Source organism: Leuresthes tenuis, unplaced genomic scaffold, assembly GCF_036924035.1.
Source record: "Leuresthes tenuis unplaced genomic scaffold, fLeuTen1.0.hap1 SCAF_18, whole genome shotgun sequence".
NCBI classification, from domain to species: domain Eukaryota; kingdom Metazoa; phylum Chordata; class Actinopteri; order Atheriniformes; family Atherinopsidae; genus Leuresthes; species Leuresthes tenuis.
The window spans coordinates 16,140,489-16,159,916 of record NW_027325372.1 but is presented as its reverse complement, the minus strand read 5'-3'; the positions used below and the strand labels follow the sequence as shown (position 1 = coordinate 16,159,916).

Sequence of the window (19,428 nt, the reverse complement as noted above, 5' to 3'; positions counted from 1 at the left end):
GCTTGTGAGCTCAGTTCTAACTGTTGGAATAGGTACAACTTGAAAGAAAAGAGAGCTGCTTTGCTGTACTGTACGTTAGATGGATGAGGAATAGATTTTCTATATTGTACAAGAGAGAGGGGCTGTAAAAGTAACAGTGATTCATCTGAGTATTCAGCATAACAAGTGGAGTTATAGTTATCTTCTCCAAGTTATTCAGATCCAGCATTGATTCAGAAAAAAGTAAGATTGCCACCTTTTATGTGGGTGACCTGGGTTAAAATCCCCTGCATGAAAGATACTACCTCCAATAGGGGTCCTTAGGCAAGACCCCCTTACCCTACATGCCTACCAGTGTAAGTCGATTTGGATAAAAGCGTCTGGCAATTACATACATAAACATAAGTGAACTGAAGTTTCTAAATAAATAAATCAACTATGGCAATGAACTGGTCCAAAGTGAACAACCTAACTTTGCATAGTTGACCAGTGTTACGTAGCAATGGGTTCTATATTGAAACCAACTAAATACTGCATAAATGACCTTCTCTTTTCAAGTGTGAAAGACAAACTGCAATAGATGCAAAAAACCCTGAAAAAATTAATAAGAAATAAAAAAAAAATAAAAATGGCATTAAACAGGTGTATTCTATATGAGAGGAGGATGTACAGATGGGGTCCAATTGCAGACCTCCCTCCCCTAACATGAGCTCTTTTCCATTTGTTGTATGAGGTAATCAATTCCAAATTGGACTAGCACCTCCAGTGTTCCACTAGGTTAAAACAATTTCAGAGGTCCAAGAATGCGACTAACAAACCAAAAGAAAACCTGCTTGGTCGCAGCCTGAAGTCCAAGCTGAACAATGTAACCCGAGTTCACTCACTTCTGCTGGAAGTCTTTGATGAGTTTCTTGGCTTTGTTGTACTTCTTCTCCAGAGTCTGGTATTGGGCCTGGGCCTCCTTCAAATGTTCATTGACGGTGTGACAGAGGGTTTGAGCCTCAATCCAATAGCTCTCCAGCTTCAACATCCTCTCTTTGTTCTCTTCAATGCTGGCCTTCAGCTGGCTTTTCTCCTTCTCCCAGCGCTGCTTTTCCTTCTCCACTGATGCCAGCTGCAAAGGCCCAAAAAATGTTTTACTTACAACATGTGGAGATTTAATAGGACGGTATAGTATCTCGATAATGAGACAATCTTTTAAAAAGGTGTGAAAAAAGGATTGTGTGTATTGGAATAACAGTTTTGAAATTTCCCAAAAAAGAAACAGCAGTTGAATTAATTGCTATTACATAAAACCATTCAATAAAAATTCAAATAGCTTAATAGGAGAATAAACCCAGATTTGGAATGGGAATGATAACCCATTCAGCTATTCAAAGATGAATGCCCCACAAACTGTCCTTTTAGAGCAAAATCTGAATTGAGAGAAAAAATTCCATCAGTTCATTTCCATGTACAAGTGGAACTATCATCACTCATAAATAAGCTTTTCAGGCACAACTTGATTTGATCGTGTGGACTTCCACCTCATTAATTTGGGAATTAGTCAAATTAGGCCATTAACATTTGACAAAGCACGCAAATAATACACTTTAGATGTGTAGTGTAGTTGGGTACAAATGCAGGGACATGCATTCAGTTTACAGAGAGAGAAGTAAAAAATAAAAAAAACACAACATAAAGGAAGATGTTTTTTAAAAACTAAAAGACACAAATCAGTACATGTAGATACTTTATCTAAAATATGTTCAACAAGTATAAGTTTCCCTAATAGATCATTTCTCATTACTCCATAGCAAACATCTATTTCCAGAGGCTTCCAGCCAAGCCTGAACTGCGGCCCCATCCACATTTGCTAAATCTCAGAATTCTGACAAACTTCTGCATTATGTGCCCACAATCAACCTGCTGATCAACAAGTTTTAATCTCTTACCTTGTTTTTAAGCTTCTGGATCTCGGCCTCGGTCACTGTGTGTTTGATCTGGAGCTATTGAGAGCAGAGGCGGGGGAAAAGGGAAAAAATAGGAGTGAGGAGAGAGAGCGGTCAGAAAATCAAACGCATGGCTGCGCAGGCTCTCTGCTGTCAATACAGCGTGAGTGACAGAGGCAGCCGATCCCGCACTCCCCTTGACTGTATCCCAGCTCTCGCACTGACATTTACTCTCAGAGGAGAGGAAACGAAAGCCAAGAGGTACACTGAAAGCTTAGAAATTTTCACAAGTGATTTAAGTTTGTGTTGCCTCTAAAAACTATAAAAAATTCAAACAAGAAAATTAAACTAATTTGTGTAAAAAAACTGATCGAATATACAGATGTGTAGAGAGTACAAATGGATAGAGAGTGACTGATGTAAATTGAAATGAGTCATTAAAAAGAAGATAAGGAGTTACATAATGACAGGAGGGATGGGCAGAGAGCAAAGAATATATAAGAGCAGATGATTAAATTGGAGCAAATGTGAGCTTTAAGTAAGCACAAAAGCTTAGACACAAGAGTCTGTTGTATATTTAGAAATTTTAAAACCTGACACAACATTGTGCAAAAGAAAAGATCAATATTTAAAGAAACAGAGAGAATGGTACTGGCATATATACCCTGACACCAGGGATGGTATTTAATTTTCACCTGATATCCACTGCAGTGCTGCTAAAGCCGTTTGTTAAATGTGTTATACAGCCATTGTGTAACTCTACAGAGAGGCAGAATGTGCCACAGTGTAACAGCAGCGGAGTGATCAATCAGTATTACCAGCCTCGCTGCAGCCTGAAAAGCACAACTGAGTTAACTGTCAGTAAATTAATGTTCCATTTTACTGCTGTAGCTTTTGAGTCTGGCTCATTTTTAGTGATAGTGCCAAAGGTTCAACGAAACGGACTTCCATTCTCATGCACAAAATGTGTGAAGGGAGTTCAAGATTAGGATATACACCGGCAGAAATGCAGGTCTAAAGCTCTTTCTTCTTTTCTGGGGGTTCCAACGAAACATGGTAATTAGCAGTAATGAGAAAAATACTTCCAATGCATTTGTGTTCGCACCTCTAATCATCCAGTTTACGAATTAGAAGCATAAGCAGATCTTAGATCTTGACAAAGAGCACAATTTTGCCCAATAAAGCAGGGAGTGTAATGCTGGTATCTGTTCGTGGTGAAATTCTATTATAGTCTTTCCCAGTGTAAGATATTCTAGTGGGTGTGCGGGTCTATTTTGGCAGTTATTCAAAGCACTGACAGCGAATATTGTTGGTGTGCTCCTATCAGTTGTATAATCTTCCCTCGGGGATATTCATTCATGAGAGGGAAATGAACTGTGCGTGCAAAAGTATTTGAGTTTACCTCTCTGAACTTCTGGTAGAGTTTAGTTGCATCTAACTCTGATGGAGACAAGATGTCGTCCGTTTCTGGCAAGTCAAACACCTCAATGCTCTTCTCGCCACCTGCAACCGTTGTTCCTGTCTCCTCGTCATCTGTGGCGTACTCTCCTGTCTGCTTCAAGAGAAAACATTGAGTCAGCCATGTAGTCCACAAACAGTCCAGTGTACATTTATGAGTGATGTTCCCTTTTACTTCATCTGTAAAATAAAACTGGGGGTTAACTTTAATTAATGGATTTTGTTTTCGTGACATCAGGTAAAGTCAAAGTAGAAATGAGTGGTAAAGTGCACAAGGAGTGCCACAACATGAACGTGTCGGGCTGAACATCCAGAAACCTTCTAGACTAAAAGCAATTGAAAGCTATTAATATTCAACACAATGTTCACAAGCTTTGAGTTTTGCATCGAGTTCAGTGTGTTCAACCAACTTAGGAAGCCAGCGCACGACTGTATGGAGAATGTGAAGAGACGTCACACCATGTACGCTGGGACAAGAGCGCCATCTTGTAAGAGGCACTCTTATTTCACCTTTGTGGTAAAAATATTTTGTTTTGTTTGCCTAAAAACAGGCAAATCTAATGAAGAGGAGATGAGACAGAGAAAGAAAACAGGAGTGAGAAGACTGGCCTTGCCAGGACTAACCCAATCACACCACTGAATCACAGTTCTTCACAGGCCTGACAAATATGTTCATAACATTTGATTTGAAGTTCAATATCAATGCTGTAAATTATACAACAGTCTTCCTTTCAGTAAAATTGAGCAGTCAGCGTTTTGATCAGTTTTGGATGCAGAGCCTGAATGCTGCAGCCATGTATTTTGCATGTATTTTTTTTTCCATTGTCCCAAGGTACTTAAACTATTTCCATCTAACTTTACAGTTAAAATTGATCTAGCCCTCTATATATCAACCATTAGTAAGTACAGCCACACACATTAAACATTTATTCCTTACTTTCAGCTATCTATTTCAATTTTAGATAACTGGTAAGACTTCTCTGCGTCAGCGCAAGCTTGTTTTTATGACTCATTTATAAACCTATTTTTTCTTTTGATCTAATCTTAATTTTTAATTCTAAAACCATAAAAGCAACCCTTGTCGTCATCTGCTTTTGTTGGCAATAACTACGAAACAGAAATTTTGCTAAAGCAAGAGAAATCTTAGAGTGACCGATGCCTCTTATTTTTACTGCTCTCAGATAGAAAAGAGGAACCTGCTTTCACTCATCTCCTGAAAATCAAGTGAGATTTTCTAGCAGCTGGCTAAACCTACCACTGTCACATTACTGCACAATGCACATTTGTGAAGCCCAAAAGCTGCCCTGCCTAAAGCAGTTCAAGCCTAAGTAAGATGGCAGAGCTTAGCTAACATGCAATTAAACTTTTATGGCTAAAAGCATTTGCCCTTCAATGAGGATTCAACAGGCTGCAAAGCAGCTCCAACCTTCAAACCGGCTGACCAGTCAGGCATCCAGTTGTCCAGCTTCTATATTTGTTTCTAGCCTCTTACTTTCTGCTCTTCTTCTTCCCATTTCTCCTCAGAGCAAGACCAGTCACAGCACATCACGTTGCACTGCCATGTTCCGTATTACTTGTCAAGTGCTACCAGAAAGTGCTATTTTCCTAAAGCTAAACTCTCTATTTCTCATAAGTAATGCTATTTTAATGCTACCCGTTACATAAGAGTTCAGCAGCCCACTTGGTTGCCCAGAAGTTTGGTGAAAATAAATTGGCTTGACAGCCTGGTGAGCTGAAAGAAACCGATCACATTTCAGTAAAAATAACTCCCAACATAAGCTATGCTGACAAATATGAATGCCATATTTCATTAGATTCAGTCACTAGTTTGCCTCAAGAGTAAGAATGTTACGTGTTAGAACTAGTGAGGTCTGAGCCTGCAAACTGTAGACGTTAGCAGTCTAGGATTTACTAAATGCAAGCTCTTAATAATAAGTCACAAGAACCAACTCTCTATCAAAGCTTTAAGCTTTGAACAACATTAAAATGTAAAATACTTTAAATTTACTTATGCCATCAATTACCCTTTCTGCAACTCTCAAAATATTGTATAATGAATGCTGGCACTGACCATTAGGCACTGAGCCTAAATCGTCTGGTTGGCTTCAAACGTTGGCTGATGACTAACAGAGGCCAACTTTTCCAGTGGCACTACTCCATGAAAACATCCAACTTTCCCTACATAGCATAATCCAGTCAATAATGCGTTTTCATATTGTCACGTGTCCCTCTGACTTCATCTCCCATACACACACATCCCTCAGGGTCTTGAGTCCCATCTTTCACATCCTCTCCCCACCTCTTCCTCCACACTTCCTTCCATCTATCTCCCACTCAAATAACAGTGCTCAGGCCTGATTTGTTTGCATGCAAGGTCGGCACACGGTTCCATTTTCATAACAGGCTTGCTTGTTGCCATGGTACCATTACCCTACATTGAGACTCCATTTACTGAGGGCGGAGACAAACATTGAACATACAAGATGGTAGTCAAACAGCAATTTACATATGATAACTGTACGGGGTATTGATGAAAAACTGAGAGTAAAGGGGACCATTTCAGGGAAAATACTGCTGCTCTTCAGAGGGTGCTCAGCATGTGATCATCTTCCCCATGACTGACTGACAGAGGTAAACACTGTGATTGCTCCCTTGACTTGCAGGCAGGCTTTGCACAGACTCCGACTTCGATGATGCATTTGCGTGCGTGACCGCCAGACATAAAGTTTTTATTTGATTACATAAAATGGTACTTCATGGCTGTTTTAAATAATAATTGAATCTCTTACTTGATAAATCGAAAATGAATCTACACTGACGACAAACTGCTTTTCTCCATGTTGCTCTTTTTACTTTCTTCGTGCCAATTTCTGACTCTTAACACCTTTTCGAAACTATGAAAAATTTCAACTCCTGATAAACGTCACATAAATTAGTAAAAATAATGGAGAGTGTTGCACAGGGGAACTAAACAAATGCAATGGATGTAGTGTCAAGATCAATCTTTGGGCATTTTTATGTGTTACATAGATGAGATGACTTTGTTACTCACAGGCCACAATCCAACTTACTCTCATAAAATATGCGTGATCAGCTACATTAGACCACGGCACAAAATACAATACTTTCAGAATAAATGTTAAAATTATTAGACTAATCTTTTTTTATGTTCATGTCACGTAACAGTAAAGTTGTTTTCTCTTTATGGACGGAGAAAGCCACCACAAAGTTTGATTTACAGCTTGACAGTGTGACTCCGCACAGTGCGATGGGCTCGTTGCTAATGGCCAAATTAGAGCCACAGGGACTTTAATAAGACTCGACAGTGTTATTTGTGTTTGATTTAGGATAACTTGTTGTGGTATAAAAAGCACACAGAGGCTTGTGTCGCCTGTCTGGTATCATTATGTTTTTAAATGTTTTGCTTTCTGTTGAGGTTTAGTTTGCTTTTCATTTCTTATGCGTTTTGATCATTTTCAAGTGTTCATTTTAAAAACCGAGATTTGTTTTCTGTTGCAGCAAATCTTTGTCTTCAGTCACTATGTGGCGCAGGTCAACATTTCATTATTGTTTTCGGACGGTCACTTTTGTTGTCGCTTTTTAATTTTCCTTCATTGTTAAGTAAGATGACAAGTCTGTTTGGCTATGTTTAGGAAAAGATCATAGTTTGAGTTTCACTCTGACCATATGTCAAAGGTAAATTTTGTACTTTTCTGAGACTGTCAGGTTGATGAGTCCTGCTCCAACAACACATGCCCGCCCCCCAAAAAAAACATCTCACTGTGCTGCAAAAATGCAGAGAGCTCCATCCCTTCCTTTCTTATCACATGAACGCTGGATGCATGTGTGTGAGTGTTTATTTGTCTCTGTGCTGATGTCGCCAAGAGAGAAAAGATCTGTCAACGCGGATGAAGAATCACAAGTGTGCAGAATGCAAATTAACTGGTTTTGTTCATGATTGATGTTGGCTTTACTTTACTTTTCCTCCTGCTGCTTCTACACAGTCAAGCAACACATTTTGATTTGTTCAGCACTTCATAATATGAACGCTGAATAATATGAAGTGCATTAACCTCATCACAATTTGTCTTTTAGTAAATCTTAGCATCCCTCTAATTTTGCTCTCTTACAGACCTGATTATCAAAAACATATTCTTTTAATGTTCAGCTGATTAAATGATAAATAACATGCTCATCAGATCATTTCACCTGTACAAACAAAAGAAGTCTATTTCAGGCTAAATATGGGACTTAAATATCCTTTAGCTTGATATATGAAGATATAAAGCATACAACCAAATACTGGTCCTCATCCTTTTCCAACGTGCACGCTGCCATTTAACTACTGCTAGATGGACATGAATGTGTGTATAACCTGCAGCCTACAATGAAACAGGTTGACGACTGAGTTTGATGTCTATCGTTAAATGAGGAAGCACTTCTTCCTCTTAATATACAAATCCCAGCTCCGATAAAGGGCTATCTGTCACGTCACAGCGCGCAGCTCTTCGAGTGAGAAACAAGACTCTTTAGAATACCTACGTAGACATCAACATTAATGAGCTCCATTTGCTGTCCAACACAACTTTGTGATGGTTTTCTAAGTGAGTATCCAATCAGCATTTAAGGAGGAATTCACGGATTTTTAGTGCTTCACTGTGACAAATTTTAAGAGCGCTTTTAAAGTAGGTTGTAACTTATGTATGGATTACCCATTTTCATACAGTCATTAGCTTTGTGCTTACATTTCCTTGTGGAAATCTTCTGGAAATGCACAGTGCTTTCATTAGAAAAAACAAAAACAAAAGAAAACTCACGCCATACAGTGTATTTTGATTATGCACATGCAATGTGAAATGATAACGACAAACAGCAGAAAAACTAAAGAAGAAGGGAGATTTCTTAAGTGTAAAAGTCTGATTCGCCACAGTGTGATGTGCTCTCTGCTAATGGCAAAATTAGAGCCCTAGGAACATTGATACGACTCAACAGTGTTACTTATGTCTGTAGCCATGATTGAATGCTATAACCACCAGAAAATGAGATATTTCAAACGTCATTGACGAAAACAACTCAAGGGGAGATACCTGGGTGATTCTAAATCTGTGCAGGACTACACCTTTGCCTTTGTATAAAAGTGAGGATAAACTTTGTATTGATTTGTGTCACCACTGTGTGTTATTTTATGTGCATACACTGTGAGCGTGTCTATATGGCTCATGCTGGCGGATAGCATGAGTTGCAGGGCCGTGAGCTCAGTGTCTGGTGGATTAAACATGCTGTGAGCAAGCATCAGAGAAGGAAACACTGAGTGATGCAGCTCTCATGACATCCTATTGGTGTGTGTGGCTGTGAGTGTTTTGTGTGTTAGCATCAAAGCCCACTGTCAGTCAGTTTTATGGAGCTAATAAGCTAAAACTCCCAGTCAGCTGTCATAAGAAAGAAGCTGATTTACATTATGTGACAGATTCAAGCCTCATTTTTCAACTCCAATGTTGTGTACAAGAAATATGACACCAGGCGAACTTCAAATAAGGCAAAATACACTATAATGAATGTAATGCCGTGTGTTACAGGTAATTTACTTTGTCTGTAAATTAGTACTACTATAAGCTCCATTACATAATAAATACAGTTACACTGGTATAGCATCCGATTTATCATCCGGGGCTGTGTGTGGTCGTTACCTCGTCGTCATCAGCATCATACTGGGCGTACTGCTGCTCTAGTAGTTCTCTCTGTCTCCTCTCCTGTTCCAGGGTCTGCTGGATGAGGGTGGCCACCTCACTCTGCTGACCCGGACGCTCTCGGCCAATCACAAACCTGCAACCACATACTCTGTTCACAGACAGCTCTGGAGGCGCATGCACAGAATCAGCCACCCGATAATTACATAACGGTTAGAGCACATGAACACTCTGATATAATAAATAAAATGCTGCAAAAGTGCTGCAGTTAAAATGCTCATTGCCAGCATTAAGACAGCATATTAGACTGTATGTTAGCAGTTTGACTTCTGTGGAATTTAATTGCAATAGCAAGTCAAAGAGCCTTTGTCTGAGAAGGTTTAATATAAAGTATACGTGCATAGATTACTGTTTGCCTTTTTTTACAAATCTTTTTATACACTGCAGACGTACTGAATAATTTCTGATGCCCTTCTTAAAGCACAATACATTTCAGTGTCTTGTGTCTGCCTTGTAGTGATGTGTATTTGAGCAGAGACACAACCACAGTCGACACAGAGTGAGAGCAATAAAGACACACAGCAATGACAGCAATATTTGATGACATATAAGGGTGGGGCTGAGAGACTGGACACGGATAATAATGCGAGAAGCCAGTCAGCTCGGCGAGGCAGTCCTATATCAGCCTGGCAGGGAATTAAACTGAGAAAACCACAGGCTGTGCCTCCGAGCTACTGACCATGAACTGCTGTAGTTCCACATAGGGCAAGACCACAGGAAATATCCCATTCAAATATAGAACTAAGTGAGAAAGATGATGACCATTTATTTAAAGAATGAATAGGTCTCCAAATTATTAAGAACCTATGGATATGCTGTATTCATTATAGATTCAAGATTTTTAGACCTTATAATTTTCCTACATATAACATTATAGTTACTCAAAAGAAAACCAACATCATCTCCATTTTATTCTCCTCATAACTAACAAAGCCGAGCAAATTGAGGGAAATCTAAAGCCCAGCAGGTTTCTGATAACTGCATGTGTGTGAGTATGGTCCAATGTACTGTATGCATGTCTGTGAGTGTGTCACAATGAGAGCGGGAGACAGGAAAAGAGAGTGAAAGTGGATTCAAGATAGGAGCTAATCAAGTGAATTCATTTCCCTTGAGCTCTTTCGTATATTTCTAAAGGCCAAGTAGAAAAGGACTTACGCTCCAGCAGAGAGGTGTACTTGATCTACATGTGAAGGAACAATTGAAGGGCAGGTCACAGAGAGGAAGTAAAAAAGATAGAGAGGATGCTGGATGGGCGAGGTACTTCACAAGAACAAGCCTGTGGACAACAAGGAGGTCTGAGGAGCAGCTGACCTGGAAACAGCCTTTTGTCTTCACGCAAGGGGAGTTTGTCTTGATTTCTCCCTGCCTCCCACTGCTCTGAGACAGTCACACAGGGTGTTGCAGCAGCTGAACTGCAGAAACCTTCAGCGTCGATTTATATCTTTGACATGGCTTGAGCATACAGAATACTGCAAGAACTTAAAAGAATGAAATAAAAATTTTTTTTTCTGATTCTGATTTTGCAGTCCACGTTTGTTTTTTTTCTCCTTTTTTGTGTTAGGTAGCACTCGGCTAAAAGGTGTTTGGAGGTGTCAGCGTTGGTTTACACATTACAGATGTCTCTGTTCAATCGTGATGAATGTGTGCTAACATATTTAAGTTCAGACACATGCTTTTTTTCATTGTTACTGTGAGCATTTGGAAGATTATAACATACTTACTTAAATTGTGATATTTGACAAGTGACTATCAGCAAGTCCAGGGCCAACAATGTTCAAACACAAAACAGATCTTTTGTTACCTCCTGTGGCTTAAGGTGGTTCATTTTGAATTATCGTTTCTTTTTTACTCTCTTTATTGTTATCTTTATCTTTATTGTTAAGAGTCTGAAAATGTTAGTCAAGCAGGACTAAATAATTAATTTGCTGGGGAATATGTCTGCCTGGGGCTGATACACACTCGGTCTTCTGTAAGTGTTTACAGTAGCAGGACAGCATGTCTACAACTGACTCATAACAAACTTCAGCAGTCATACGGTGCAGCAGTGATGCTGTTTTTTGCATTTCAAACCATCATTTAAGTCATAAATCAATGGTACTGTTAATTTCATTATAGGAGTAGTATTAGTACGTGAGGCATTAAATTGTGTGATGACTGCACAGAGAAAATTTAAACGAGTACCGTTCGAAAGTGTTCATTCATACCAATGATGAGACCGCCATAGAGTTCTCGACATACAGCACCCGAAGTAGTCGCCAGGGATTAGTGAGCGACTCTCCCCAAGTGAACGTTGGAGCAAAATCTGACAATGTTCCCACAAGGTGTTCCTGTGATATAACGCTTGTGAGAATGGGATGGGTGGACAGCTTGAAAGCATAATGCCTTCAGCATGATCAGCACAATGTTCTGCATAACTGTGTAAGCCAGTGCTTTGTATCATGTGCCTTAGACTATATGAAACCAATTTCTATGCTTACTTCAATATGATCTATAATCTGAGCCTTTAAAACACTGTTTTTCCTAACCAGAGCGATGAGGGGAGTCTTCTGACTAAAACCTGGGTGATTTTCTGCTGAAACTCAGGGTTAAATATAGCTAAAATGGCAAATCTAGGACAGTTGGCCATAAAACCTCTGGTGATCAGACAGAGTGAGGGAAGGATTTACCAAGGAGGAGGAGGAGGGGGTGGGGGTGGAATGAGTGAGATGTGATAGAAGAAGATGAAATAGTGAGAGTGAAGAGGGGGCAGGGAGAGTGAAGGCATCATTGCATGTTGCTATGACTTATGAGTCTGACATTCATATGCTGGTTTTGAAATTTCTTACATATAAGAAGTAACTCAGTTTATCTGTGGACCTTTAAAAAGTGGAGTAGGACAGATAGCTTTCTAGATTTGTAGATAACAGATGGAACTTTAAGGCTGCCTCACCTATACAGCCACATCCTGGTGAAAACCACCACTGTCAATATTAGTTCAGCAAACATCATCTTCCGTGGTAGCAGTCTGTTGTAATACTGTCAGACATGTCATCAACCTTTCTCAGCCTTTCCCCATACACTGTATTTCTGCAACACCGCAATATGACTGAAGGTGAGGCATTAACAGGGATGACAAAGAGTAAAAGGCTTCAAAGCAAAATTGATATGTAAAGACGATGTAGGCCATGATTCAAAAGATGTTGGAGAAGGGTAAAAAGAGGAGTTATAGAGGAGAGGGAAAGACAACACTAAACCACAATAAGATGAGGAAAAAACAAAATAAGGAATCATTTGGAGGCTGAGAGTGCACGCAGTTGCCAAAGACAGCTCAAGGCTTCGAAATCAAAGCCTCCTTGCCATGCTTTGAGTGTGATTTTGTGTGCGTGTGTGTGTGTTTGTGTGTGTGTGCCGTCTACATCCAAATGCTCTCAGCAGACCCAAGCCAAAAGCTGCTAAACTGTCAAATGCACAAGACTTTTGTACAGACTGGAGCTGCTTAAGTGGTAGTTTTGCAATTTTTTTAACATCTCTTCAGATGTTACTGTTCATGGCTGAGTTTACCACATTCAGGCCCAAGGCACTTTTAAAAAAAACATTAGAAAATAGTTATAAAACGTTTTGTTTCTAGAAAGCAGCCTCCTGAAGCTTGGGTATTTCCACAAGAAACATTATTTCTCAGCCACATGTTAATCAACACAAAATGTTGCCGTTGCACAATATGAGGAAAACATGTGATATGTGGTGTCACTGTTGAATATTGTGATAACAGTAAGACGTGTTACATAAGCAGATACTTTAATCTAATCTGAAGAATATCCACAAGGGCTGCATTCCACTACTTCATGTTCTGCTGGCATACAGAGAACATACACAAAACATACACAAAAGCAGAACTTCCCCTAAGTTATATGCATTCCTCATCAGTATGTTTGTCCTATTTCAGGTCAAAGTCTCTTTGTGATATTGTGTTTTCCTTTGTAATATAATATTACAGTTTAAATAGACATGCAGTCGTAGTTTGAATAATCAGAGATGATTTCTGAGAGGCGAGCCAAGCTAACTACTCCCCGAGGGTTATTAAACTTGTGTATCAGTCTGTTTTTTACAACATTTTCTTAATCTGATAAGCGGTCATGGTCTGCATTTGGCTTTTGACAGATACCAGTTCTTAAAGGTAGAGAGTACCTAATAAATGCAAGTACAGTTAAGATGCTTCCAGCAAAGGGGCAGCTGCGGCTAGGTTGGAAGAGCAGCTTTATTCCACTTCTATGGTCCAGTCCCTAACCCTGAACTGTCCTGAGGGAAGACGCTGAATCCCACATTGCTCTGATATATTCATTAGTGTGTTACTGTGAAGAAAAAGCCCTGCATATATAGGATAACATACATCATAAGAAGGGACTATATGGGTGTATGCTGATGGATGAATGAGAAACTCTGTAGAGCGCTTTATAGAATCTAGATAAGTTTAAAAATACGCTATAGAATAAGTGAGGAGAATTTACTATTGATGTATGTGACATTATCCAGGACAAACATAACAGAGGTAGCCACAAGTCTTCATTTGACAAATCTAAAAAGTCGTAGTAAAAAGGATGAATCAGTAGCTTTAATTTAGCATTTGAAATCAGAAATTGTTTGTTTTGTTGGTATTCAAAAGATGTTTAGAGTCACGCAAGGTATGATGACGGAATCAAAAGATTACTGTGACAGATAGCCTGATTTAGTGCACTGTCCACTAATATGTTCAGACAGACCTAAACTGATGAGTCTTTGCTTTCATATTCCATGACCCACATGCATTATAAAGCTTTGAGATGATCCATTTAAAGAGCTACGCACAATGTTGCCTGTTGTCCAAAGAAACAATTCCTTCTGTTTCCAAACAGAAGCAAATTCAGTTTCGTCAATCGATAGAACAAAAAGGTGTTTGGAGATTTATTGACATTTCACAATTTTAATCTATTGCTACTAAAATTGTTGGCAAATTTGTCAAACTAAACATCAGGGTAAACACCTGCAAGAAAGCAAAATTTTGATTGTGTGGAAGTCTTACCGAACCACTCCTGATGTGTTCCTGAGGACAGAGGCAGCAAAGCTCTGAGTGACACCCACCAGACTGGTTCCGTCCACCTCCACGATCTGGTCATTCACCTTGATTCTGATGCACGCAAGCAGAAACATCATTAAGCAATTTGTGCAAGTAGCCACCAAGAAAAGATGTCTAAAATAAAAAAAAAAAGAAATGTTGAACATGGTAACTCACAGTGTATGTGTGGTAGAAAAGGAGAGGGAAAAAAATCCAAATTACAATGACGCAACATAACAACAAAGAAAAAGCACAAAGGAAACTGGAATGGCATACATGTTCATATTATTTTCAAAATTGCAACAGTGCTGGGCTTTCTTGCAGTCACAGATTTCCCCTGCAACTGCTCAAGACTACTTTCTAACCAGGAGACAGAAGAGATGAGGCTCAAAAACAAACAAGCAGGGCTAATAAGTATGTGGGGGCCAGCTAGCCTTTCGCCTTGAGCCACAACACATCAGGGATTCCTGCTCTGATCTGGAAGTGATGGTGGGTCACACAAGTTCTTGACCTGAGAGTGAACTAGTTATGAAAAGGTATTCACGATAAAGGATTTGTGAGCAAACTACTTAAAAGGGACATCCTTGTTAAATATTCAATTCAAATCCAGATTAAATTTGAATTTAAAAGACTAAGAGGGATTTTGAATGTGGCTTGTGAGGGATTTTTCCATCATATGAATAAAACAAAAACTATAGCTCATTATTTTTCAACAAAACAGCACATTATTCTAATACATTGATGCTTGAAGGCACAATGCAGATATTCGTCATGCTACAAACTGCTTTGGTTTCCACTGCAAGGATCCTGATTGTATTTGGTTGAAAAAACAGCAGCATGCAAGTCGGAAAAATGTAGAACAGCTAACGTTCTCCTTGTAGTTCGCTTGTCACATTTCTATTATGTAAAATGGTCAGTGAAGACCTCTTGACTTGATTTAGATGATGGAGCTACAACTCAAGGACCCTACAGGCCAGATTTATCAAAACATAAATAAAAGGAATGATAAGTTAATGACTAGAATTTAAAAAAAAGCTGGGACATATTTAGGCATGTTTGGTATTAGTATCTAAGTGAGTACTTTAGTGATCCATAATTACACTTCTACAAAACTGAGGGACTCATAAAATATATATTTATATTTATAACTTTCTGCAAGAACTAGATCAAAAGGAGAAAACATGTTTCCTGACGGTCGTGTCGGTTTCGGTAAACAGCTTCCTTTCACCCCCTTTCCAAGTCTCTCACACACAGCAGGCAGTATACAGCAGATGCTGAGAAGCATTCAGTATGACTGTGACACCTACAACACCGAGCAGAGCTGTCATAAGGATGTGCAGAGACGGATCGGACAGACAGGTCGGCATAGAGCGAGCTGCTCGTTTGTCAACTGCTCAGAAGTTTTTCTAAACTTCGTGGCTTCTGAAATCTTTGTGTGGCTTCTGAAATCGGTTTGTGTGAAACTGCAAAGCATGGGCAGTGGTGAAATAATACAACACTAAAGCAAACCACAAGAAAGTGAATACAACAAAAAAATAAATGCACACACATCCACAATCTTGCAACCCTCATTTGACCCCAACACAGTGGCGAATGATGCAGTGAGCGTCAGCTAACTCCATCTATCTATCTGCCTGGGACTGAGCGCCTCAGACCATTAAGTCAGACTCAGCAAGAGACAGGAAGCCCTGTCGCAGGAGAGGTAATGACACAAGGAAAATACATTGTGATAAGTGAAGCCTGTGAGTGGAGAACGAGAGTGCTTAGAGGTTGAGCCAATGTGCAAAAGCTATCAAGTATTAATCGCCATAAGTTTATTTGTCTCACATTGTGATGAAGGCTTTTTGTATTCATAGAGAAGGACGCTTCTGCTTCCGAGACACAATGGAGACACACAACGCAATGTTTTCCCTTCCCATTACTGAAATGGGAAAGGAACACTGCAAAAACTAATCAACCAAATATAAAAATATAATGAGTAACAGAGACCCCAAAAGAAAGGAAAAGGGAAATTAATTATTTTGTTTAAAATGATAGATATTAGATACTGTAAGATAAGCAGGGAAATTTTAGGGAGACATATACATATATTATATATATATATATTATATATATATAATATATATATACACATGTATATGGACAATATTTAGTCTAAAGAAATCCTATTAAAATACATGCAGCATGGTAACATGTTGACAGTGTCAACAAGAACATCCTGCTGCTGCCACTAATCCTGCTTCTAAAACAAACAGAAATGACAATGTTCACCGGTAGTTTTATTGTTTCATGTGCTGATTAACACTTTATCTCCAGAAACAGATACCCACACGTGAATGCAAAGAATCTGTAGGCAAGGGAGAAGAGGTCTCTGGTTTGAAGTTTGGTTATATTCAGAGTAACAGAGTCATGCAGCTTGACATCATGCTAAGGAAAAAAAGGGCTAATTTCTAACAAGCAAACAAATAGACTCAGCACAGCTTTCCCTTTAATCTTTTCAGCTTTTCTTATTACTCCGCCTAACTGAAAAGTTTCTGGAGCCGGTGAAACTGTCTTCTTAGAGCAGACCAACTTTTCTCCCTTTTGAAGGAGCAGCTTCTTATGTATTGCTCTTCTCCTCTCTCCTTGCTACATTTGAACTAATCTGACTGTCATTTTACAGAAAAGTGCGGTCTGTTGCTTCCACATAAAAGGATGATCCCTGAAGGAAACAAACTATCTCAAACAACCACAGTGCCTGTGGATTCACAGTTTCTATAGAGCGCTCACAGCACTTATTGCTGTCGCCCTGCACTGAGCGGTGCTACCTATCAGTGTTTTAATCAGTTTACAGGGAACCTGAACCACAGTAACACACTAATGGGCGGATGTTCGTGGCTTAGAGGTAGAAACCAACCTCTACCCCTGGCTGAGGCCTTACACTGCATTTACAGATACATCATCCAGAGACAGAGACAAAAAAACACTGAGCAAGAGAAAATGGGAATTTTCCTGTTGACAAACTCACAAAGAATACAAGAGACACAGTATACCCTAATTACCCTGATGCAATATCTCTGTCACACAATGTACCATCAGCATAAACGCACACGCATGCAGTCCTGTGTAAGACCTCTCGTCCCAGCGGATCTAATCCGAACTCCTGCTGTTAAATCTGACAAGGACAGAGCGTGACTGAGTGTGGAAGAGACAGTGACGCAGAAGTGTGGAAATGGGCTCGCAAAACCTAAATAGCTCAAGGTCTATTGGTACATTTTTCTACGCAAATGCATATTAGTCAATTTTCAGGTCAGAGATGGTGCGAGATATCCATCAGGAAAACAGCTCTCACCTGCCATCTCTCTCAGCAGCTCCGCCCTCGATGACAGTCTTGACAAAGATACCAAGTTTCTCCAACCCGGCATCCGCACCAACACCCATCCCGATGATACTGATCCCCAGGCCATCTTCATCTGGAAATGTGAAGAACACACATGTGTTTATGTTTATGTATCGACTTAATTAAGTAGAATGAGGTTGAGAATCTTTCAAATCAGCCGAGATCCAAATGATCTTCGGTGACAACTTGTCAAGTGCACAGAGGGAGGAAATAAGTTGTGTGAAAAAGAAATACAGCCTCTTCCAGTTCAAAGTTTTTATGTATCAGGACGGTAAGTAAAAGCAACCTCAGATAAATAGAAACACATGACATATAACACCATGTCACTATCTGTTTAAGAACTGAGCCAAAATACAGAAACAGTGTTTGTGAAAGTAAGTCAAATCCATGATTCAATCCCTTATAGGATCATCTTTAGCAGCAAATTCCTTCTTGATGAAATTATCGGTCTGTTGCATCGTTATGGAGGAATTTTGGACCTTCTTTACAACGTTACTTCAGTTCATTGAGGTTTGCATTCAGCAATTCTCAGCTCTCTTAAAGTCCCCTCACGGTGTTCGACTCAGGCTGAAGTCTGAAATTTGACTGGACTTTTGCAACACCTGGATTCTTTTCTTTTTCAACCATTCGGTTTGTTGTTCTTGGGAATATGGTCATATTTCATGACTCCATTCTCAGCCGAGCTTTATCTATTGGACAGATGGTTAACTTTGGAATGCTTTGGTTTATAGGAGTGTTAATGATCGTCTCAATGACCACAGGCCTAGTGGCTGCAGAACAAACGCATATCGTCAACCCTCCATCCCTGTGCTTGACAGTTGGTATGAGGTGTTTGTGCTGATATGCTGTGTTTGGTTTTCTCCTAACATACATTCTGACCAAACATCTCCACTTTAGTCATGGCATTTGTTCAGACAAACCTAAGCTGTGCCATTTCTTTTTAGAGAAAATATATTTTCTCCTGGCGACCCTTCCAAAAGAGTCATACTTGTTTAGTCATACAGTCTTTTTCTCATTATACTAACATAAACTTTAACATGCTAACTGACGCCTATATTGTGGTTTTGGCAATTACATCCGAGTATTGCACAAAACCTTGAAGCAATCTCCACTCCTGGGAAGTTTGGCGACTGCTTTGAATGTTTTCCACTTTCTTGCTGTAAAATAATGAATTTAACATCGTTTGTACATGGCCTTATAACCCCTGATAATGGGCAGCAACAACTGCTTTTTCTAAAATCACTGGTGATGTCTATCCTCTTTGACATTGCGTTAACACACACCTGAATGCTTGGGACAGGCAAACGGCCAAAACGACCGATATGCTAAAGATGCTCTCACACTAACAGATGATCAGTCACTCAAGTCCATCTGATAAGCTGCACCTGGCTGCGACTTATCTTCTTAAATCCAATAGAAGCTGTAAAACTGTTAAATAAATCATGACATGGTGTAATATATCTTGTGCTGTTTTTAATCTTAAGTTGTGCTTGTACCCAATTTAAAGACGTAGTAAAGATCAGCTGATTTATTTAGATGTATGTCATGATATGTAACACTTGAGAGGGCTGTGCTTTCTTTCACTTTACTGTATGGACAGATGAGCACATTCAAACAGAGATTTATCAACTAAAAGGATGAAGAGACATGTATCTTAAAGACAAAGCTGGCTTTCACATAAATAGGAAATATCTTGGAAGGGAACTTCCCCTCATCCATCCCCATGCTGCATTAATTATTCACAAGCTGTTCGGGTTACGTAACAGTGAGTGGATGGAGCAATTCTACAATGAAATGTTACCACATTTAACATTCTTGGCAGTTTGTGATTTGTAACGTGGGAGATATCTCTATGGAACAGGACAA

At 39.4% G+C, this 19,428-nt stretch overlaps 1 protein-coding gene across 4 annotated transcripts in view; it reads right to left on the bottom strand.

Moving 5' to 3' along the window:
- Positions 1-19,428, bottom strand: part of ppp1r9a (protein phosphatase 1, regulatory subunit 9A) — a 50,536-nt gene that overhangs the window by 10,806 nt on the left and 20,302 nt on the right. For 3 of the 4 annotated variants that reach the window (XM_072371010.1, XM_072371009.1, XM_072371012.1), the window contains exons 4-9: positions 17,515-17,635; positions 14,151-14,255; positions 9,056-9,191; positions 3,313-3,465; positions 1,914-1,967; positions 864-1,093 (exon numbers count right to left, since the gene is read on the bottom strand). In XM_072371010.1, the coding sequence (XP_072227111.1) occupies positions 864-1,093; positions 1,914-1,967; positions 3,313-3,465; positions 9,056-9,191; positions 14,151-14,255; positions 17,515-17,635 (799 nt within the window). The remainder of the gene's footprint in view (positions 1-863; positions 1,094-1,913; positions 1,968-3,312; positions 3,466-9,055; positions 9,192-14,150; positions 14,256-17,514; positions 17,636-19,428) is intronic. The other variant, XM_072371011.1, reaches the window with a different exon arrangement.